Source organism: Pithys albifrons, chromosome 14, assembly GCF_047495875.1.
Source record: "Pithys albifrons albifrons isolate INPA30051 chromosome 14, PitAlb_v1, whole genome shotgun sequence".
NCBI classification, from domain to species: Eukaryota; Metazoa; Chordata; class Aves; order Passeriformes; family Thamnophilidae; genus Pithys; species Pithys albifrons.
In genome coordinates this window covers 18,317,290-18,341,386 of record NC_092471.1, presented here as the reverse complement: position 1 = coordinate 18,341,386, position 24,097 = coordinate 18,317,290, and the positions used below count along the sequence as shown (strand labels likewise).

Genomic DNA, 24,097 nt, shown 5'->3' with positions numbered 1-24,097 from the left:
GGATATGAATACTTGTAAATGAGACTGTTTGGCAGCTCTTACTATTACACTGACTTCAACTTCTCTTCAGTGCTGCTTCCTCCTGCTCTCTGGCTTTAGTCCATCACTTTTTCTGCCCCAAGTGCCCAGCCCACAGCAGCACGTGCCAGGCACTGCCTTTGCACACTGTGGGTGTGCAAGACCCTGCACGAGTCAAACCTCCCATGACCCTACAGGGGAAAGAACCTTAATCACAACAAGGGCAACCTGCAGCCACCAGTGCAATGTGACATCAGAACTAACAGATATTCAAGGGTTTAAACAGCACAGGGCATAGAAGGAGGAAATCCCCCTGTCAGGGCACAGGTGAGGAGCTGACCCAGTGCCAGCCACTCATTCCCATCAGCTCTGTGTGCAGCATCTCCAGGCACTGCATATTCCTCCAGTAACTGCTTGGTGGGTGCTGTGCAAGGGTGGAAGGGAAGGACTTGAGCAAAGGCTCTGATTTTAGGATGGTGCCTTTTTCCAAGTGCTGTGGTTTACTCTGTCCTGGGTCACACACAACTTCCCATGCATGAAGCAAATCATCCATGAAACACAAATGGAGGGAGAGCCACTTGCAGCCATGAGTCATTACATCCCTCTCAGAGCTGACAGATGCCAACCACAGACCAATCCAGTCCAAGTTTCCCATTGCATACGCAGGTTATTGGTCCTCCTGGTTTACCAAAGCCCTGCCCGTTCCAATAGCACAGGAGTTCCAAAGTGGCCTGGGGAGGGATGCTGTGCTCTGAGTGCAGGGATGCAGCCAGGCTGGGCAGTGCAGCCCCAGGGCTGGCAGGGGCTGGCTGTGGGCCTCGAGGTCAAATGACATTTGTCCCTCAGCACTTCCCCAGTTCTACCAGGGGATAATAACATTTGCTTATTGTACAGGGCAACGGGGAGCTGTAAGTAACTGGTGAGAGACACACTGGAAGCCCCTGATGGTGGGTCTCTAACAGCTGAAAGCCCTGTGAGAACAGCTCAGCCTCATCCATGCCTCAGGATCAGCACAGGCAGAGCCAGCAGAGGCAGAGATACCGAGGGAGAATGGGCATCCAAGGATGAGGCTGGATAGACACCCACCTACAGGCACATGCTACCCCTTGGTGAATGGCTGACATGGAAAGAATTGATGAGTAAGGAATTGGCTGATGCCGAGATTGGGAAAAGACTAAGTCAGGGTCCATAATACCTGCACCCAAACACCAGTCCTTGATTTGGGAAAGGCAGAAGTTTGGAAATACCTTCTGAACTGATGTGTGGGGCTCAGACCCTTCTCTGCTGATTTCTTGCTGGCCTGGGCAGTGCCTGCAGAGCAAAGGGAGTGAGCAGAGTTTTCCTGAAATTTGTCCTGATTTCCCTGCCTGCCTGCTCCCTATCTCCACTCTGCCCAGCCTGCCGTGAGCAATGAGAGCATGGCATGCTGCCACTTTGCCATGTCTTTGGGTATCTTTAGTCATAAGGGCTTTCAACGTTCTTTGGCTTTTTAAAAAAGATTTGGAGCCTGTATTTTTAAAGTCTAATTTACCTTAAAGAGACCCTTTGATGAAAGCAGTCCAGCCTGCTTTTCATGAACACCAAGGGGTCAGTTTTCTGTAGCATTTGTTTATTTAACTTAACACTGCTGTGGGCTGAGTTTTAGATGGGACAGTGACACATGGACCTCCCTGACCCACCTGGAGCTGGGAGTGCATCACCAAACCAGGTCAAAGGAGACTCTAAAACTCAATGAACCCTTTTGAATGTTCTTATCCTAAATATTCTTGATACCAGAAAATAAATCTAAGCCTTGCTAAGTATTTGGATGCCAGGCACTGTGAGCTCTGGTATCAGCCTGTTGGGCACAGCAGCTGGGGCTGAGCCAGCCTTTAGGAACAGGGAAGTGGGGTCTGCACAGCACAGCCTGAAATGAGAGGAGGGATGGATGGATCACATCTGGAACAGGGGGATGCAACACCACCTCGCCTGCACCACCTTGGCCACTCACTTCCCACCACAACCCCCCTGGGATGGGCCACGGAGACTCCCAGGGGAGCTGAAATCTCTGTGAGTTTACATAACTCCTGCTGCCCAAGGACAGCTGTGCTGGAGAGGTCGGCACATTCCTGCCAAATTATTCAGCACTGTCTGTCTCTTGAGCTTGGGAAGAGACGTTTGATTCATCCTCGCCAGCTCCATGGAGCTGCAGTGTGGGATCCGAGAGGGGGAGGGCTGGAGCTGAAAGCATTTATGTGGAAATGCTATTTTGGTTCCATGTATTTAGTGGAACATCAGTGGCATTTTGATGCCTTGTTCCACCCCGAGCCCAACTGCTCTGGTTGCGGAGCAGCGAGGCAAAGGCAAGCGCCTTTCCAAGGAACTCCTGATGGGAAGGGATGGGAAACCCTCCTGCAACCACGTCACTTGATCTTCTGTTCTCTCCAACTTGCTCCCAGGGGCTTAAAACTGTGCTGATGGAAAGCCATGGCAGGAGGAGGGGTAGATTTTGAGCTCTGGAGGTTTTGTTTATGGGCTGAATTTACACCCACTGCAATTATGGGAGCAATAAATTAGGCACAGATTACATTGCGCTGCATCCTGCAAATCTGCATGGAGGGACAAGCAACACAGACTATGAAGGACTCCAAGTTGGATTTTAACACTGAATTAGCAACAGAAAACAAAGCCTTCCCCTGGCCTCCTCCAGCTGGCTCCTCTGGCTCGCTCTCCTCCCTCTCTGCTCCCCTGAGCCAGTGGAACCCCAGCAGGTGTGGCAGGTCCTGGCTCGGGTCAGTGCAGACCCTGAGCACGAGTCCTGCTGTGAAAGTGTGCTCAGGGCACATGGTGGCACCTGCACAGCCCTGCACATGGTCACTGAACACTCCTGGGATGCTGAAAGCAGTATTTTCTTCCCTTGAGCACACCTGTCTGAAAGCTGAAGGACTGTTTCATAACCGGTTTTCATCTGTATCCTGTCAGCTGCTGGACCTGCCTTCATGTCCAGTTATCTGCTGGCCAAGGGGACTGACAGGGGGATCCAACGTCCCTGGTGTGCTCTCAGAACCCACAGAAACCTCTTGCCTGCAGATGCCCCTGACTGACCAGCTGGGCACGAGCACAGGGGTCTGGCAGTGGGGCTGTGGAAACACTGTTCTCTAAAAACTTCATTTCACACTTTGCTCTGGGGCTGACCAGTGTGTTCTCTTTGGTCTCCTCTGTGCCCATCTCACAGAATCACAGAATACTCTGAGTTGGAAGGGATACACAGGACCATCAAAGTCCAACTCCTGGCCCTACACAGGACAGCCCCAAGAATCACCAGCAACCTCAGCAGGTCCAGCAGCAGCAGGCCCTGCCTGCCAGGGCAGCACTGAGTCTCCCTGAGCAGCTGAAGCCCAGCCTGACCCACTGCCCATCCTACTGCAGGCTGGGCCAGGCCTGACCCACAGCGTGGCACTTGATAGAGATCTGTGTTAGTGAGAGAAAAGGAGAAGGGGTGGGAGGTGCTGCAGAAGTCAAAGACTGTTCCTCATGAGTCGAAAACCTACTTAGGTAAGTAAGAATTGTCCCAGGGCTGCTCTGTGTTTGCAAACAGGATTTTGGGCTGGTCCTGGGAGACCTAGTTAGCCTGTAATAAAAGCAGGGCCGTTGTTTTGGTGCAGAGATTACCTCGGTGTTTTCAACAGAAGCAATATGGGAACCAGACCTTCTTACACTAAAAGGGCTCAGAAACGTCTCTTTTATCTTACCATTTGGAAGCTTGAACTGCAATGGAGTCTGACAGGATAATTTTATTTACTCCATCTCCTGTAGCACAGCTATTTCTGGCTGGCTGTCTGGCTACTGCTATTAAACTGGTCTCATTTTGCCTCTCATCCAACCTGCTTTGCTCAGGGAGCTCAGGGGAAGGCAGCAATAGCAATAAACCACAAGCTGGAGCTTGCATCGGCTTTTGATTACAAGAGACACATAAAAAGCACAAATGAAAACTAAATGTGTTCCATGCAGTCACTGATCTTCCTGTGCTGTCAGAAAACACTAAACACAGAGCCCCATCCAGGACAGGTGGGGAAGGAAAGCAGAATTTGGTGCAGAAATTCTGTTAACCCTTCACATTTCATGCTGGCACTCCCAGCTTGGTGCTACAGCACCCTGGAGCCCATTGAGGAAATCCAAACTATTACCCGGAACAGAAAAAAGAAGATCCTCATCTGCTGAGCACCTTGAGCACCCCCAAGGTAACAGGCTGTGATCATAATTAATGCTGTGTGTCACAGGCCTGGATGTTAAGCACCATGATTTGCAAATCTAAAGCATCTCTGTGTCAAACTCTCTCAACTTCAGAGTGACAGGGAAAGTGGACACTGTGCCTTTAAGGCAACATCTTTTACTGCTGCCATCATCGAGGATTGCCTTCATTTCTTGGTAATTATGGTCAGCATGCTGGAATATGCACTCCTCTCCCTAGTGCACACAGATAGCAGGGCACACTGAGGCCAGCACTTGCTTCCTGCCCAGTCTAGTCCCTTCTGCCTCCCCAAAAGGCAGTTCTGCAGTAGGACATCCCACCAACAAGCTCTTTGGAGAGGGCACCACTTTGTCCTCAGGCATATGGACACATCCCACCTTCTGGGTCAGGAAACATGGGCAGCAAATTCATTGGGAGAGTCTGACATGAATCCAATGGCTGAAAGTTCCCTGGTTTTGGAAAGAAAAGCTGAATCCTGAGCTCTCCCAGGGCTCTAGATCAGGAACTGTACCATCCAAACTGGTATTTCAGCTTCAGTTTATTGAAGCCTGAAATGGCTGACAGGGCCATTTCATGTAATTCAACTCCTCACTTCCTGACACCAGGAAATAATCCAGTGCTGATGCTGGTAAAGTGACCAGTGCTGAGTCTGATGGCAAAATATAAGCCAAAGACATTCATCTCTAAAGCTCAGAAACAATTTTTGCAAAAATCATCCCACACAAGTTGCTTTGCAAGATGTTTGCCAGCAGTGAGAGCTGCCTACTGTGGTGCAGCTTCTTCATGGGCTGCATGGAGCCCTTGGAAATCTTAGTGCAGGTGTCCTGCTTGGAAGAAAGACTTAAATATACCCACACTGGTGGCAGTAACATCTGCCAAGCACAGTTAAATGCAGCCCTTGGTGATTACTCATTTTCACAACCCAGGTTTCTGGAGATGTGGTGGTTATGGAAGTGCATCTGGGAATTCTGTCTGAGGCAGTGGATCTTACACAGGCAGACAGGGAAGGATCCCATCAGTTCCACTACTCCTCTCCTGACAGCTGAACTCTATTAATGACCAGTTTATTTGGCGCATTAACACAGTCTGAGAGTTCAACACAGTCACACTAATGACCACACTCATATCTGGTTCTTCACATGCAAACAAACCATCAAGGATAGACCTTTGGCTCAGATCACACTGCAAAAGCCCTTGGAAAAATCCTAGGACACACAGCCAGTGGAAAGACAGCAAGGATGCTCAGGTTCAAGGAGCTGTTCCCACCAGCCCATCCCACCCACTTGTATGAGACCAGAGAGCAATGGGATACAAGGGGGAGTCCCAACCTGCAGGGATCTGTGGACACGATTTTCAAAGGTGCTGAAGGATTTGGGCACAACTAATAACCACAGTGAATGCTGACCAGCAAGCTCCTGGCTGGCAGAGTGCTGAGCTGGCACTGCTGATGGTCCTGCAGGTGTATCAGGCAGGGGACAATCAGGTGAAAACGCCAGGAAGAATCACCCTGAGTTATCCTCTCTCAGAGAAATGTCTTGGCCACCTGTCCAACAAAGAAAGGCCCCATAACCTTGAAACATTTCCAGAAACCAAAAGAAAGGGATGGCAAGCCCGTGGAAAGCAGGACATGAGCAAAGCAGATGGGGTTACTTGGAAATATGTTACCTGCTGCTGAAAGCAGGAAGACGGACATTAGAAATACCTCCACAGCCAACAGACCTTGTCCCTCAGACACAGGATGGATCAGTGGGAAAAAACCCGTGGTAAATCCTGGTAGCACATGACAGGAAGTGAAACTTTCCCAGGCCTATAGAGCTGATGAACCAAACCCCAGCTAGTAAGAGAATGGCAGAAACAAGATGGTTTTTGAGAATATGGACCCTGCCCTGTCCATGGAGCCACACAGAGGGCACCCAGAGGTTGAGCCAGAGCAATCTGTGCTGTTCACTGACAGCAAAACTGCTGTGAAGAACCCACATAGGGATGGGGGACACATCACGTTGCACACAGCACCCACCTGATGTCAGGGGACAGAATGGGTTGTTAGCTTTGGCTAGGGAGAGTTTTTCCTCCCTGTGCCTGGGGGCAGCAGCAATCCAGCACTCAGCCACCCAGGGGATCAGCAGCAGGACAGACACAATGAGGGTGCAGGCTCACAGCAGGGGCTCTCCTGGGGGCTGGCACCAGAACGCTGCTCGAATTCCTGCAGCTAAAGAAAAACTGGCTTTCACTGGCTGTTCTCCAGGCAGTGCAGGAATTCATATTCCATCTTCCTGGACTAGTGGGATCAGCAAACCCCAGCACCTCTCCCTGGTCTACAGGAGGGAAGCTGATTCCAGCCAGAGAAGGCTGTGAACAGGAACCTGCCAGCACCGTGAAACAAGGTTTGGACACAATGAAGTTCCAAAAGAATGACAAAGAATACCAACATCCAACACTGTGTCCCAGAGCTTGGGATACAGAACTGTGTTCCATCAGAAACCGATGCATCAGCTTCTTTCCACCCACAGGATCCCTGTGCATTACCAGGGGATGCAAGAGCACAGGGCTGTGCAGCTGCAAACATGAAGGTGAGGAGGATGTGCTGGTAACTGCAGTGAAGCTCTGGAGGGGTGGGGGATCTTGTCTGAAATATGTGCTTGTCTTCCAGAGCTTCTCAAGATATCTAGCAAGCTTTCATCAAACTGAAGCATCTGTGGCATATTTAAATAAGGAATTAGTTTTAGTTCCGTATTCCTATTAAAAATCTCTTTTGACTGATAAAGAGATAAAATTCAACTATTATAATTTTAAAAAAAGTATTCTCATACTGACTATGTCATGATGAAGAACTTACCACACTTACTGATTTATTGGACCTGAAGAAAACCTACAAATGCAGATTTTCTGAAAAGGAAGAATCACTGAGATGTGCCACCAACAAGTGGTGCCAAAGCTGCTCTGGAGGGTGGGTGGGTCACATTTCATATCCCTCAGAGGGCAATTTTAAAGCAAGGGGTAACAAAGGCTGGCTCCAACTTCCCACACCATGAGGTGAATGGTGCCCCACTCAGAAAGCCCCAGGACACCCCATCTCTGAAGTAGAGGTGATCCTGCCTGCTGAGACCTGTGCAGCAGACCCTGACACGAGGGGCAAGGCAGCACAGGCTACAAATCATTCAGATTTATTTCACAGAGCGTCTGTGATCCCAAAATGTGAGCTGACACTCTGAGTTCCACACTGGGACAATCAATAAAGTCCAAGGAAAGCATTATCATGGGGCAGTCCAGCTCCAACCTCATCTTCCTTCCCACTCCAACACTGAAAAGTAACTGCAGTTTGATGCTGGAAAAAGAGATGCAGAAGGAGAAGCTACAGCGATGTCTGAGTGCTGTGCCCATGACATCGGGGTCACCACAGGAGCTCCCACCCTTTGCCCTGGCACCCCAAAGCTCAGTGGGCACACTCTGCCCCAAAGACCTCGGCTGGTGGCAGGAGTGCTGCAGGTCCTGGCAGGGTCTCTCTGTCAGCAAGGCCCAGACCCCACGTTACAATCTGCTGGGGGTTTCCCTGTGCAGACACCCTGTGCAGCACCACACACCCCTCAAAGGGTCTTCTGCATGCAGGATGGAGGAGAGTGTTCCACCACTGCTGTTTCCATACTGACAGGACCTTCCAGGCCCCCACAGCCTGCTGATGGCCACTCATGCTGATGGCCAGGGAAATCCCAGCCATGGTTTACCCGGAGTTATGGGAATGCTCCATACCCCTCTGGACCAGACCCAGTGCAAGCCAAACTGAAGCTGCTTTATGAATCGGAAATTCAAGGTCACAACCAAAGTGTGGGAGGGCAGGAATAAAACTGAAACCAGCTGTGCACCTCCAGACTCATCCTGCCAGCTCTGACCATCCGACCCTCTCATTGCTGCCCTGTGGTTGTTCCTGTGCAGAGCAGGGCAAGGAGGAACAGGCACAGCAACGAGGAGAGGGAAAACAAGCACATGCATTCCAGAAGGCAAAATCTCAGTCAACCATGACTCAGGAGAAGAAAGTGCCACCCACTGCACTGCACAGGCCGCCGAGCGGGCAGAGATGCTGCGGTGAGTCAGGAGCCTCCCACGCCTCCTCCCACACCACTTCCCGCGGTGCCAGGCCCTCCTTGGAGAGCTGGCACAGGTGCTGGGGCTCACTCAGCCTGTGCTGAGCCCTGGGGCTGGGACAGGCACACAGCTGCCTGCCTGCAGCTCAACCTCGCTGCCCCCAGGGCCAGACCCGCGGCTGCCCCTGCACAAGCTGCACTGAATGTCACAGAATCCCAGGCTGTCACACACAGCACCGGTGAGCTCTGTCCCTTCACGTGGCACAGCTGGGATGGCAGCGAGCTGGGATCACCTCAGTGGCATGCAGGGATGCAGCTGGGATGCTGCTGCACACAGCTGCTCTGATCACAGTTCACCTGCTGCTATTAACACTTCAACACATCAGCATCAGCCCCTGCACTGCCCTCCTACCCCCTCCACGGACTTTGGGGCAGGGAGGTGCCCGGTAAAACCCAGCACACCAGAGACACAAGGATGAGGCTTAAAATGCCTCTCCCCAAGTACCAGCACAGACACCCTGCACAGACTGGCTGCTGCTGATCACATCTCAATGCAGCAACTGAGCTGTCGGCCCCAGTGCCAGGCTCTCTGGTTCATGCAGGAATTCCAGAGCTATCTAATCCCACATCAGATGCTGCAGCCAAAACCTAAAAGTAGAAGTGAGGCAACAAGCCAAACAAGGGCACACGAGAAAAAGGCATGAAGTGAACAAGTGGAGGCTGCGTTTGCTATGAGCATAAAAATCCCCCTACCCCAGTGTGCTCACCATGCCATAAATCAGTAATTCCAACCATGTGGATTGCCCCTCCCCAGTCCTATCCACACCCTCCTCTGCACGTGTAGCAAAGAACCACCTTGCCCTAAAAACCACTCTGGACTGCCAAGCCTGTCCACAGCATGTCCTTAGCCACGTCCTTACCTTCTTGCAGAGAACCATCTGGTGATCAAAGAGGAAGAAAACTCGCTGCTGGTTCCGTCCATAAGGCTGGTAAATCCAGGACATCTCCCCCGTGTAGATGAGCTCCGAGCTGCGGTCCAAGATATCGTCGCCCTGCAGGGCACAGAGAACGAGGCCGAGTGAGCCACTGCTCCCAGCCAGGGCACTGCACACCTCTGCCTTTGCATGATGTGGAAAAGCAATAATTTAGGAAGATTTTGGTGCTTCTGCAGCTCCCAAAGCCACCCCATGTAACTTTGGAACAGAAACTGGGGTTAGGGGTTCATTCTGAAGGAAGGGGAATCAACAAATTGTGGCCACTCAAAGCACAGTCACTGAATTCACATGGCAATGGGGAAAGAGCTGCTCTGGACACTGTCTCTTCTCCCCTCTCCAGGTACCCCAGACCCTGATCTTGCTGCAGGTGCTGGTGGTGTTGGGCAAGCAAAGCCTCTTCCCAGGACAGCCCCTTTGTATTCAGGGTAACAAATTCCCTGCACCTTCCCCCTTTAAAACAGTATCCCAAAGCATTTTTCATCCTGAAATCTCAGGCCAGCCATCTCAAATCTCAAAGCCATCAACACTGGGATATCAGTTCCCCACCCATGAGGCTGCCAGGACTCACCCCTCTGGAGTGTTGCTTCTCTTCCCACTCATCCAGGCCATGACAGCCCTTTCTCCCATTGCTCATTGGAGCTCTCCATCTCCAGAATCCTGCCAGGACCACCCCAGCACCTTTGGCAGCCCTGGGCCCCCCCTGGCTGGCCAGGCCTCCCTGGCTGGCTGCTGGAGTGCCCTCACCCTTCTCTGCCTCCGGCTTGTTTTCCTCTCCAGTTTTTTTTTAAGGATTCATGAGCAGATGGTCTCGAAAACACAGCACTCGCTCTCCCACTCTCCAAGAGAACAAATGCACTCACCCTCCACTAATTGGAATGAGCTGGACTTTTTAAAAAGTTAATTAAAATCTATTTATTAAAAATGGGTGAATTCACCACCACCTGCCCTGTGGGCATCTCAGTGGAACACCATGGAAGGAAGCAGGATGACTCCAGTTGAAAGGTAAGGAGCAGGATTCAGGAGCAAGTAAAAGAAGAGCTTTCTTTTTTTCCTTTTTGGCTCTGAAACTACTGCAGTTCTGGCTTTGATGCCAACCTGGAACCAATTTCTGGGACAAGACCATCCCAAAATCTCAGCAAACAGCTTGTAAAGGTTCAGCCAGCTACGGAGGGGATCTAGATAGACACACTCTTCTGGTGCTGCTCACACCTGCAGGTGTCAAAGCAGCCAAAAGTCAGCCCCACTCCTCATTTCTTGGTGAGGATTTCAAACTGCTGTTCAGGTAAATGTGTAATTAACCTCTCAGCATTGATTAGAAGCGACTGCCTGTGTCCCTGGGCCCTGTGACAACAGCAACTTCATTAAGTCACTGCATCACCATCCTGCAGCACAGACTTGGAAATCTCCTTAGCCAGGGGTTTATGCACCTCTCAGGCTCACTTCTGTGGCTAAAGAGGGATAACTCCCAGGGCCAGGGAGGGTCACTCCCTGGAGGGGTGGGCTGTACATCACACAGTGCCTCCGCAGGGCAGTGACAGAGTCCATGGCACACCCTGGCCAGAGCCCAGGGCCCCGAGTGCTGCTGTCACAGCTCAGGTGGACACAAGCCCTCGAAGAAGAAGCCTCTGAAGAAAACACCTGGGGGCTCCAGAAATGATGGGCTTTCCTGGCTAAGACATGAGCTAATATGAAGAAGGTTCCCACAAGGCTGTGGATGGGAGCTCTAGGAGAGGGGGTGAGCTTAGGAGAGGCTGGCTGCTAAAAATAGAAAGCCAGTTTTGTTTTTTACTCCTGTGGTGGCATCTGAAGCCTGAGGACACACAGAGGACTCTAAACACTTCTACTTGATTAGCTGAATCCAAACTGTGGAGTCCCTGCAAGCAACATAAGGCAAAAACATTCCAATCCGAAATGATGTGATTTGTATTGCATTTCTTAGATGGGAAAAGAATTTATATGTACAATCTACAGGCCAGAAACAGCTCATTTCCCATGCTGGGTTAGCAAAAGGGAAATATATATTGCAAATAGTTGGGGACCAGCACATGACTGTCCTGGAGCAGCATGTCCAGAGCCCTGCCTGCCCCTCCAGCCTTGGCTGCCATGCCAACTCACTAGCCAGAGCCTCCCACAGAACCACTGACCCTGGAAAGGCTGTTATTCTCCTCGCAGTTACACAGCTCTGAACAGCACCAACTGCCTCCTGCAGCTGGGGTGTCCCTTCTGGGGGCTCACAGGTCACTTGCAGGGTGGGAACAAGAAGGGACACATTGGTTTTTCAGCTCCACTGCCACCGTGGCTCCCCCATCTGTGGTCCTGACTCCAGGCAGGCTTTCCCAGAGACCTCTTCCAGGCCTGGATCCCTCCAATGCTGTACAGAACTAGGAAAAAAATTCCATTTCCATTTTTTCCCAGCTCCTACAGAGGCTGGATCATCTATATCCTTTCTGTAAGTTCAGAGAAACCTTGCTAAAAAAGGAAGAGACTGAACCTTTAGTTCCACTGAACTGGCAGATTTCTACTGACTTCATCAGAGCAGAGCAGTAGAATGGCCAAGAGGAGACTCACTGACCTCCTGAGGCCTTTTCCAACCTGAGTTATGTCCCATAAGCCTCTAAGAAAATCCCTCTGCCTTCCCCAGCTGCACACCAAGGGTTTTCAGAGCACACCCTGAGACACCCTCCCTGCACATCCTGCTGCATGCAAAGAGCAGCCGAAAGAAAGCTGACTCCTCTCTTCTGAAGTCACAGCAGAGCTCCTGGGTGAGCAGTAATGGGAGCAGAAGGTCACCCAGATCTGGGCTGGCTGTGTTTTTCAAGCTCCCTCGAGCCTCCAGCAATGCAGTGACACACAGAGTCCCAGGGCTACTCCTGACTGTGGCAGCACAGGGTCAGCTCTGCTGCTGCTGCTGCTGCCTGGGCAGGACGTGGCTGCCCAGCTCCCCAGTTGTGCTGAGTGACCACTATGCTCTGCAAGGAGCACCTGGGAGGAACCAGAGGGGTTTGAACAGTGTCACAGAGCAAACAGTGTTGGGAGCACCAGCATATCAAGAAAGGCAGGAGCAGCCCTGAGCAGACAATTCCCTGTGCTTGGAGATGCTCAGGCATGCTCAGGAAAGCTCCTGAGCCCACCAGAGCCACTCCCCAGAGCCAGAGCCCACCCTGACACGCTCTGCTGTCCCTGCTGGGCACTGGGGGGAGGTTTTGTGCCCTCTCCCAGATGCCAGTCGGTGTGCAGGGCTCTCCTCTGCCTGACACTGCTGTTCTGCAATTAGAGAATTAGAGACTGACAGGCTGATTAGCACCTGAGGCTACAAAGAGATCACAAAAAGGAACACGAGTGAAATGTTGTCCTTTTCAACAGGCTCAGTTCTGATACCTTCTGTTGCTGGGGGAAGACAAAAAAAGAAGAAAAAAGAAGGTTCTGTTTCAGTCCCTGATGTGGTTTTTCTCCCAGGAGGATTCCTCATCAGGCTGTCCTTGCTTTCCAAACAGCATGCTGGTTACATGCAGCTTTCTCTCATGTCACTCTTGGATTCACTAATGTAGTATTAGGCTGAGACCAATGATTATGGACTACACAATTAAGGACAGCAAGTCTTATTTAAAGGACCCGTAAGTAACAAGAATGAGAAGACATTTAAAAGGACAGCGTTCATTATATTTCTCAATTATATATATTTTTTCCTTCATGTAAATTTAATACTCCTGAAACCTGCCACTGTGGCAGCCCTTGGGAATCTTTGGTAGGAACATCAAGATATCTACACAAAGCAAAGTCATCTGCTCAATAGCAGGTTAAAACTAATCCAGGCTGATGAACAAGGTTCTGTCCTGTGCCAAACACTCCACTACTGGCTCAGGGACCTCCACAGATCCCCTCCCAGGGAATGGGAGCCACATCACCTCCTCCTCTGAGAAAAGGCAGGACTGGAAGGGAGGAAAGCATTGCTGGAAGCTGCTATGAGGGCAGAGACTGCTGCAGGGATTGCTGCTTGTGTTGTTTTGATGTGGTTCAAGAGCTGTGTGAGAAGGTATGAAATGGAGCCACCCTGAGATGTGCTGAAGCACAGACCTGTTTCCATCTCCACATCACCTGTGCAAGGAGCCCTTAATGAGGTTGTGGTGGGCATGGGGTCATGCCCATGGAAAGGGCAAATCCTGCCCAGCAGCAGAGCCACAGGGCACAGTGGTACATGTGTCGCCACAGCTCCACAGGCTCATGGGATCCACAGGGAGGGCTGCACAGAGGTGAACACACAAGAGCAGAGAAAAAGGAAGGCAGGGATGTCCCCCTGCCTCAGTTGTGTGGTGTAAATACAGCCCTGCTCAAACTGGGGCTGGCAAGGACTTGGAAGTGATGATGGCTTTGTGGAAACCTCTTTCTAACACTGCTCTGTGTGTGCCCCTCTCCAGCAACTGCCCACTGACCTCACAGATGTGCAGCTCCCTCCGAGGGCGGAAGGGACCAGGCAGAAAAGGCTGCCCTGTTTGGAGTGTGCTCTGAACCTGCTGCAGTAACTCTGTGTGCTGGTTTGCCTCCCTGCCTTAAACTGGCACTGTTTGGATCTGCGGGTGTGTAACCACCAACAAGGGGAGAGCACTGAGCAAAGGGCAATAGAGGCTGAACATCAGGAAACACTTCACCGCACGGAGCCCTCGGCGGGAGGTGGTGGAAGCCCCACATTCTGCTCCATGAACAGCTCAGAGCACAAAAGGCACCACAGGATCAGTATAGGCAGGGGCAGCTCCTCTCTGGGTCTGTTTATGCACTGGAAATTCAGGTTACAAAATAAAGGAGTGAGTCATACATGGCAACAGACCAAGCCAGGCTTTTCGGTCAAGCCCATGTTGCCACAAATTATACAGGAACACATCTCAAAGTGATTGGGATTATTTCTAATTTACAGCAGTTAGAGAGATCAGAATCTTCCCTTAAGATTTTGCTCAGTCATTACTTGTCTAAAGCTGCCAAAGCTGCCAATAATTCCTTAAGATTTCAGGCCCTGGCTGCCACAATTCATCAGGCCACCCCTTCCTGATCCAATGGCCATTTAAACCATCAGATCCTGTCTGCATGAATTCTTTGGAAAAACCTCTGCCCTTGGTTAACTCAAGGATATCACAAGTTCTCAAATGCTCATCCTCAAATTCACCTTCCCAGGACACGTAAAAAGTCTTGAGGGATAAAAGTGACTTCTGAAACACACAGACACAACTCCATGGGATTCACAAAAATCCCTCTGCTTAAATCAGCTTGGACATGCTTCTACACTTCCCATTTCTTTTAGGATCAGCAATATGTATGCCTTCCCAAAACACCCTCTCCTTGCAAGAAAACATGTACACACACTTTGTATAAAAGAACAGTTCAAATATTCACTCTCTAAATACTTTGGTTTGGATTTTTTCTTCTTTTTAAAAAAAATCTTTTTCCACCTCATCACAAAACATGGGGAAATTTAGACAAGAAAATGCAATTTCAAATCAGAGAATCAACATCGTTAGTCTCAAGATGTTGAGCTAAACCAGAGATTTCTCCAAGTGAAAGATTTCAGTGTGCTGAGACATTCAGTCAGTGAAATAATTCACCACGTGCCATGTGCAGTGGAAATCTGGGATTAGCTCTATCCTGTGCCCTGCCTGGCAGGGGCTGGGTCACACACCAGGAAGTCCCTGAACTGGCCATGCACAGAGGATGAGGGTCTGAACCCTCACAGGCTGGGTAAGGATCCCACCCCCATGTGCTGTGTCCTGGGGGATGTGTCCCACACCTGAGGGGGGTTTGGGATGTGCAGTGGGGTCTGCAGTGCCCACCAGGAGCATCTGCACAGATCTGGGGCAGATCCAAGCACCTGGCACTGATTTGGATTTCTCCTTCCTGCATTGCACAATGGTTCACTTTCTGGGTATTTTGGGTTTCTGTGCATCCTTCTGGCCATTCCATGGACAGCTGGGACGTGGGGGCTGGATCTGATGACTCAGACTACTTTAGAGGGAAGAATCAAGTAGAGAAATCCTCTGCTGAGTCCAGCTCTCATGCTCTAGTGTTCTCATCCAAACTATGTGGCTCCTCTTGATCCAAAGCAGAGAATGGAGAAGGCCAGAGGGGTGTGTTCCTTTGCCCAGGGGCTGCACTGCATTCCCACTGGCTCTCTGAGCAGTACCAACAGCAGACTTTGCCATGCTGTGAGAAGCTGAAGGATGTTGCCGCAATAATGTGCTCAACATTTGGACTAGTTGAAAAAAGCCTGGAAGAATGAGTTGGCAAGTTCCTGAGGATGGGATGGAGAAAAAGAACGGGTACTGCTAAGCAGGAATGAATTATCAAGGATATGGCTAAATAAAAATGAATTATCAACTGAGCTAATGGAAGAGAAAAAGAAACTGCTATTCCACAGATCCTATGTGGAGGTCACCTTGGCTTTCCACTCTCACATGAATATTCACTGACTTGGAATTCATCTGTCCTTAATCAAGATTTATTTACAGTGAGGGGTGTGACATTTCTTACAAATGACCCCCATCAGCTCATCCCATGGCACACTCTGAAGGCTGCAGACGGAGCTGATGGTCCTCTGCCTCTTCGGGAGTGGTTTCCTCATTCTCAAAATGAGTGTGTGTGTCAGTGAGAGATGTGAGAGATGTTCTTTCACAGTAAACAACAGTAAAACAATCAAACACATCATCTGCCTTCTCTGCTCTCCCAGCCAGCCTTAATTCCATATCCAGCCATAATGCCATATCCAGCTCTGAGTGCTGCATTCATGTGTTTTATCATGAGACCCAGGGTTGAACCCAATCTTCATTACAGCAATGAAACTAATTCAGTCAAGGAGGGCAAACTGTCAGAAGGTGATGCACCTGCATTTCTCTCCCTCTCCTCCCAGCCTTCACAGATCTGCTCCAGGAAAAATAATAATTAAAGGATTAACACCTCTTCCCATATATTAATTTACATAGTGTGATCCCAATGACTGAAATGTGGAGTTATTTCAGATCTTCAAACTGTTAGGAAGAAGAAAGGCTGCTCTCTCACTCTGACTGTCTGTTTGCTGAACACATGGACCGATGACAACACTGAGAGGATTTACAGAAACATTTGCCCTCAATCTGTTTCAAAACCCTATTTACAGATTACTTGCATACAATGATTTAAAAAAAATCAGAGACAAAAGGAAAAGGAGAACATAATTTTAGCAAGGCTTTTTTTTTAAACACATGGCACAAATGTAGAGACTGAAGGCCTGCTGGGGAGGAATCCTTCTGCTGACTCTGCCTTCCCTGTGCCTCTCAGCTCCCTAATTACACCACCACTACTCACAGAGCTGCTTCAGAAATATCTTTAAGTGCAAAGTCATTTATAAAATGCAAATAGCATCTCTAACTCTAGCTTAACAGTTTGGCTTCCAATCACAAAGCATCCACCAGAAGGATCTTCTCCATTTTCTTAACCTGTCACAATTTCCAGGGCTCTTTGCCACCTCCTTCTCTACTTCCCAATGACACAGCACAGAGCCAGAATGCACACAGAGTTTGATTCAAATCTCACCTACTACTAGCACTGCAATCATCGAAGTTACACCAGGTTTCTACTGAGGAAACTGAAACTGGACCCCAGATTTTCCCCAGGATACCACTGATGTTTAAGCATCACTCGGAAGTTTGGGGATGTGTCTTCCCTGTCCCAGGAATCCCAAGCCCAGGCTGTGAGATATGAACTATACAGTGGTAGATCATGCAAGAACTGCCTGGGATTTGCCTTTCCCAGGCTCCCAGCAGCCGTGACTGTACCTCCCAGTCCAGGACAGAGGCCTGCCACTGAGCTATCTTGTCGATGTTCTCCAGCCTGCGCTTCCGCTCGTTGATCTGCAGGGTCACGTTCCTCATCACGGCGAGGGCAGCGGCCACATACCTGTAGTCACTGTGGAGGACACATGTGGGAAGGCCATGAAACATGCCCAGCATGTCCCCAGCAGTCCCCAGCAGCAGCACAGCCTCACCCTCCCCCATGGAAGCACAGGCAGGGTGTGCCATTTCCATCGGCACCACCACAACACAGCAGCTGGACTGGAACTGAACTGGCAGCCAGCCCAGCTCCTCAGCTGGTTCCATGGTGCACTGGGCACAGCCTGGCCTCTACCAACCCAACACCTCAAGGTGCTCAGCTAAAGGGCATCCCGAAAGAGACTCTGAACGTTTACACAGCCTGGACCTTTGGGCCTGGATTTTTCCATTTTTAAAATGAAAATTTGAAAGTACTTTTCATGTGGACCATGACCAAAGCAGCTCCCAAGCCATAAGGTGACTCCAGGAGTGCCCCAGAGCCCTTATCCCGTGGAATTTGCTCCTACTGCAGCTTTCAGGTGAGTAAACAATGGCAAAATCTGTTTCCCTGGATGGGCCCGTGAATGCAGCAACACAGAGTGAGAACAGGCTCCTGCCAGGGCCAGCGAGGATGATGATCAGTCTTTTCAAAAAGTGATGTTGAAATCAATGCTATTGATTTCTGCCCTGTGCCTCCTTTTCCATTCCAAGGAGCCGTAATGCTCATTTCAATTGGGAGGACAGGCAAGGCCAGCTGCCACAATGCCACCATAATGTATTATTAACTTAAGGGCTGCTATTGATTGCTGACTAATGAGAAAAACTGCCATGCTGGGCAGCTGCAGGGGGAATGACTGTATTGATTATTGCTAAGGATTCTGCTGGTGACAGCTGAAACAAGGGGGAATGCTGGGAATTAGATCCTTCTGCACGTGATCCCAACAGGATACATTTAAGAAACAATCACACTGTGATATAAAACAGATGATTATTTGCTAATTTACTTGGATCAAAACTTGAGATAAATTTTTAATTTTTCTTCAATTCTTATGTCAAAATTCTAGTTGAAGTTAAAAAAAGATTCCCCCAAAATTCCAGAACAGCAGGACTCGTCCTTCAGCAACGAAGAGCAGAGGATGGGCTGCCTGACATATCCATGACAGAATCCCAGACTGGTTTGGGTTGGAAGGGATCTTAAAGACCATCCAGTCCCATCCCCTGCCATGGGCAGGGACACCTTCCACTAGCCCAGGGTGCTCCAAGCCCTGTCCAGCCTGGCCTTGGACACTTCCAGGGATGGAAGTGATCATGATACACAAGGAAGAACTTCTTGTGTCTCCCTTTGTGGGATCATCTGTGTGAAGGGAGCATTGGTTGTGCACAGAAGGAATGAAGCTGTGCCAGGGGGACACGCCAAGGTGAACTGCAAAATGTCCATGGGCTCTTGGAGGGAAGTAGGAAAGTCACTATGGCCAGAAAGGATCTGCAGAGGCAGGGAGAGGTGCAGAGCTTACAGACAGTCACTAATAATCTCCTAGTAATTATGTTCATGCAAGCCAGGGAGGGTAATGACAGTGCACTCCTGAGCAGAGTCTCCTCACAGAATGTGTTCCCACACTCTCAACTCCAGCTCAGCTCTGCACTGGGAATGCTCAGGACACCAGCAAGCTGCACTCAGGACCTGCATATATTTAATTCATATTAAGCAGGAGTAAATCTTTAAGAGGTAAACAGATGTGGCTTTGTGAAAAATTCAAATGAACCAGTCTCCAAACAAGAAGCAGTTGAAGGGAGCCAGGCTCTGAGCACCCTCATCCTGCCTCCACACAGAGTGGGCTGGTGCCAGCCAAGCTGGGTTTGTCTTGGGAATGTTAATTCACTAATCCCAATGAGAAAACCCCAGGCACGTTTTTCTTTCAGGCTGTAATGAAGAAAGAGTCAGGACTGAACTTTTTGGGCTCCTAGCCCATGTCTGTGGCAGAGCTGGCAAAACCTTAAAAGCAAAAATAGCAGAAGCAAAGTAATTGTCCAGTGAAGTAATAATAGGATAGCACTAACTGTGAAATGAAGGTAAATAAGTGGTTTGTCAGCTCTAGTGGGGCTGCAGTTACCACTACCCAGTGTTCAATCAGGATGCAAGTCTAGATCCTTGCCAAGTATCACGTGCAAACTCAGGGCAGAGTGATCAGGTTTATGGTTTAGGTGCTGTTGTCCTGACCTGGTGCAGGGAAGAACCACAACTCTACAGGCACAGTGTTAGTGAAAAGGAAGGAAAATAAGAGAGACTGGCATTTCCCTCCCTGGGAACCCTGGGCCCCTCTGAGTTTTGCCTTCCTCCAGGGCTGGGACACAGCACAGGGCTCTTGCTGGCTCTGTGGTTTCATGCCTGAGCTGTGTCACAGCCTCAGGGGGGTTACTCCTTCTAATGCAAGGTGAGGAGTATCATCCTGCTTTCTCTTTTCAGAACATGAAGAAATGAGAAATAAGGTGTCTTTGGCTGTGTCCTGTCATGGACACAATTTAGTGGAAGAGCTCTCAGTCTGAGTCATCTGACTGCAGCTTAACCACAGGAGAGCCCCAAGTCTCCTCAGAATACTGTATGTGATTACTTAACAACATGGTGAATTTAAAACATCCCCAAGGGAACAGGAATGTACTGCCAAAACAATCCAAGCCCAGTGCAATCACACTGTCCACATCCCCCTTGGTATGGCTACCAAGTGACTTAAACACAGAGCTCCCCTCTCTGAGGCTGCTCCCCTTGTGAAGCCACTCAAGCTCCCAGGCTGTGCTGAGGGTCATCTCATGGCTGCTGAGATAAAACCCACAACCTCTGGGATCCCAGAGCTGCTTTCTGAAACCCTAAAGTTCCCACGAGTCCACTCCAAGTTTGTTTTGGTCTCATTATGAAGGAAAAGCAAGGAATTGGATCTGGAGCCAAAGGCATGACCTACTTGGGGACTTTGGGCATTCAGCAAGCCTGAATCTCTCAAACTCATGGATCAGGTCAAAGCAAATCAATGCATCTCTGCTCACAGCACAGCTCTGCTCCTCTAGAGCTGGGTTTGGGGAAAAACAAAGAAGTGATTCTGAAATATCTACGATCTTTTTTGTCCTCAGAACCACCTACTTTTAAATGGGTTTTGGAAAAAGAAAGGAAATTGGCCAGGTGGGAGGAAATCTACTCTTCCAGGACCTGATTCTTCTTTCACCTTGTTTTTACAGCAGTAAATCACAAATGATATCACAGATACTATTCCTGATTTACACTGTCAGGGAGTCAGGCTGATTGTCCTCAGCAGCAGCAAAAGAAATCCCAGAAATTTTGGGAAGTAATCAAACTGTAGGTGCTCCTCTGAATCCAAACCCCAGGGCAAAATCAGAGATGGGATCAGGCTGAAAAGCAGAGCAGTTTTTGAGCTGTCCCCAAGTCTGGGCTGGAGTTGCAGATCCTGGCCCTCTGCTTGCTGCGTGCCAGGGTCCTCCTCGGGAGAAGGGAACGAGCCTTTTGGACCACTGAATGCTAATTAGGTAATTTTTCTAGTGTAACTGGTAGCATCAGAAAGTACATCCAAGGGTAATTAGTTCACATGTCTGATTATAACAGAGATGGGTCTGGCTCCATCGAGAATTGGTGCTTTGAGAAGCTTTAACTGTCTGCTGAACCTTTGCCCTGCATCCATTTACAAAGGATGTCAGAGAGAGAGGAGCCAGGCAGCAAACCCAACCCTGAGTGCCCAGGAGCCCTGGCAGCCCCCATGCCCTGGGCTGGTGTTACCTGTGCTCCTGGGCCGTGTACTTGAGCAGCTCTGCCAGCTGCAGGGGGTACTTGCAGATCTTCTGCACCGGCGTCAGCAGGAAGCCGTCAATGGCGATGTCGATCATCTGCTGCAGCAGCCGACAAGCCTCGAAGAAGTGCTGGTACCTGCTGTCCTTCATCAGCTTGGAGAGCTCCATGCACGCGTCCAGGTGGTTGTTACAGTACTCGGAGTAGATCCAGAACCCGTCTTGCTGTGGGGGCAGGAACAGGGACATGTCAGGCAGCTCACCCAGCCGGCCAACCACACATCCCAGCTAGGGAAGGGCAAGGTTACTGGGGAGGAATTGTGTGCTGGGAGGGTGGGCCCAGAGAAGCTGTGGCTGCCCCATCCCTGGGAGTGTCCAAGGCCAGGGAGGACAGGGCTTGGAGCCACCTGGGCTAGTGGAAGGTGTCCCTGCCTGTGGCAGGGGTGGGGCTGGATGAGCTTTAGAGTCCTTTCCAACCCAAACCAGTCTGGGATTCTAAGAAAGCACAGCCTAAGCAGGAGGAAGGACACACCCTAGAGTACTTTTCCTGCTTGGAGGAGGTGCTGATCACTCTGGGGGCAAAGGGAGGCAGAGAGGGACCTGCACACTGACACATGGCTGAGGTCCTGCAGGTTCAGGTGTGTTAATGGGAACCCTGTGCAGTGCTGTGGCTGTTCCCACTTTCAGACTGGGTGGGGTTTTCACTAGAAAAAGTAAAGGCAGAACCAAGCAGAGCTCTGGATTTTGCTAAGACAAGAAGACAACCTTCCTAGAGCTCTTTTCCTGAAAGATCCCGAAGTATCTGCCAAGTGTTGAGGAGCTGGTATGTTTGAAATTCTCTTTACCAACAGGGAACCCAAGGCACCAACTACTGAGTGTGGATTTCCTCAGGGCCAGAGAGCCAGAAAACACTAAAGACTGGAAAAACAAAGAGAAACCCCCACACACCTTTTGCACTGGTCTAACAAGTCTTTTGGTGCCAATTCTGTTGGAATTTCTTTTTTTTTGCCATCACCCTTAATTCAGGCTTGATTCATCTGGGTCACAGACAAGGCAATGAAAGGTCAAAGGAAGATTTCACTGCAAGGGGTGGACACCACCTGACTGCCCAGCATTAGCACTAAGGTAGAGACAGCCCAGCTGTAAAGCCTAGGCATTGCAGGTCAGTCTGAGATACTCCACTGGGTTCTGGTTAATGCCTTACAAATTCCATAAAGGACAGATTTCATTTTGTGAAACACACTTGCCCAGCAATTCTTATTTCTCAGTCCCTGAGGGCTGAAATAACCTGCCTGTCTGGAACAGGGTAGCCTGGTATCCCTCCCATCCCCACTGACTGAGCCATGCACTGACAGCTCTCTCTTCCTAAAGCAGAGGAGGAATAAAATGCTTAGCAGATCCATAAACAGGATCTTAACATCCTCATCCCTCTGTTTCCTCAAATGGCTAAACAGGGATAATTTATCATGGGTTTATCAGCCAGCTCTCAGCCCCTGTCTGGTGACAGGCAAGTGTCAGATCTTCCTCTGAATAACAGCAGCAATTCTTACTATTGTCACTATCAATGAATTGACAGCACAGCCTCAAGTCATGACATTTTAGCTACTGATTCTCACCAAGATTTCTTACATCTCAGCACAGAGGTGGAATGTGACGCTGCTTTGGAAGGAAGCAGCAGAGATTGTAGGCTCTGATAAGAACCAGCCATGTTAACGTCTCATCCACCTTCTCACAAGGAAAACTGACTTCAAGGAGAGGACAGTGATGCCCAAGAGAAGCTGTGAGCATCTTTAGGGATGCCCTGCTGAAGTTTCAGGCATGTCTATCAGAAATTTCTCCAATAATAGGTGAACTGCTGCCAGCTCAGCCCTGACTCCGCACAGGATCTGCACCCCAGGAGCACTGGGGAGCTCTCACACCACCTTCCTTCTCTCTCAAGGAAAGCCTCCAACTGCAGGGTTGTAATTTTCTTGACATATCCTGACATATTTCCAACACTGGTCAGTTTATCAGTTCCTGAGGCACATGGAACAGTATGATGGGCTGGGCAACTGAAGATATGTGGGTGTTTCACCCCTTTCAAGTGCATCTCAGTGCCCCAGCAAAGAGCCCACGCATGTGCTCTCCTCTGCTGGTCTTGTGTAACACACAACTAAGGCCTCTTCTCACTTCTCTGGACCTTTTTACCTCCTCCAACCTCCTGTTCTCCCATGACCTGATCAGGAGGCCTGTGAATGGGTTTAAGACATATTCTGAAGGTGGGGAGTAGGTGAGGGACATCACACTTACATAACATGATTAAGGATGGATGTGAAAAGGTGCTGGGATTCAGATGGGGGCTATCCAACTGTATGCTCCAAGTTCTCCCTCCTCTGTATCTCACAAAGCAGATGGACAGCCCTGACCTGTTACCAGAACACTCTGATGCACAGAAGTCACTCGGAGTGGTTCCTGCCTCCTGCCTTGTCCTCCTCCCACCTCCCCACACGCCCCATTGCCCAGAGCCAGCCCAGAGCTGCTGCCCAGCAGTGCCCAGCAGTGCCTTACGTGCTCCAGGAAGCAGGGGCCGATCTCGCTGAGGTGGGGGTCCTCGTTGTTGTACTGCTTCTCCAGGTCCCGCACAAAGCCCATCTGAAACCTGTAGATGTCCTCGATGTTGCCAAAGATGATTTTTAGCTGTTCGTCACTGAACATGTCCCTCCTTTTCCGGCACTGCTTTAAGTAACCCTGTAAAGAGTGAGACAAGAACCTGCAGAGAACAGCAGACTGGCTGATGGTTCCAAAGAGGGGTGTTCCAGTGCTGTTCCTTCAGAACCCACTGCCTTCCAGCAGCTGCTCTACAGGGCAGCTCCTGCAAACATTGCTGCTTCCACGTCTCTTTGGTGCCACATGCTGTTGCAGAGCAGCTGTTTGAGCACATACCCGCTTTGATTTTCCTTCTAGCCACAGCAATCAGACAGGAAAGCTGTTTAATATCTTTATCAAGTTCTGTTTAATATCTCTACAATGAGGATGAGGGGATTGAGTGCGCCCTCAGGAAGTTTGCAGGCAACACCAAGCTGGGCAGGAGAGTTGATGTGCTGGAGGGTTGTGAGGTTCTACAGGCACTGAGCAAAACACTTCATCCTCCTGTGCTTCACCTGTGTGGATGATGGAATCATA

The 24,097-nt window shown here is 49.9% G+C and overlaps 1 protein-coding gene across 7 annotated transcripts in view; it reads right to left on the bottom strand.

Annotated features, from left to right (window-relative positions):
- ARHGEF9 (Cdc42 guanine nucleotide exchange factor 9) overlaps nucleotides 1–24,097 on the bottom strand; it is a 207,574-nt gene that overhangs the window by 19,918 nt on the left and 163,559 nt on the right. For all 7 annotated transcript variants that reach the window (XM_071569486.1, XM_071569487.1, XM_071569488.1 and 4 more), the window contains 4 exons: nucleotides 23,483–23,662; nucleotides 20,928–21,160; nucleotides 17,117–17,246; nucleotides 9,249–9,380 (listed from right to left, as the gene is read on the bottom strand). In XM_071569486.1, coding sequence (XP_071425587.1) covers nucleotides 9,249–9,380; nucleotides 17,117–17,246; nucleotides 20,928–21,160; nucleotides 23,483–23,662 — 675 coding nt within the window. The remainder of the gene's footprint in view (nucleotides 1–9,248; nucleotides 9,381–17,116; nucleotides 17,247–20,927; nucleotides 21,161–23,482; nucleotides 23,663–24,097) is intronic.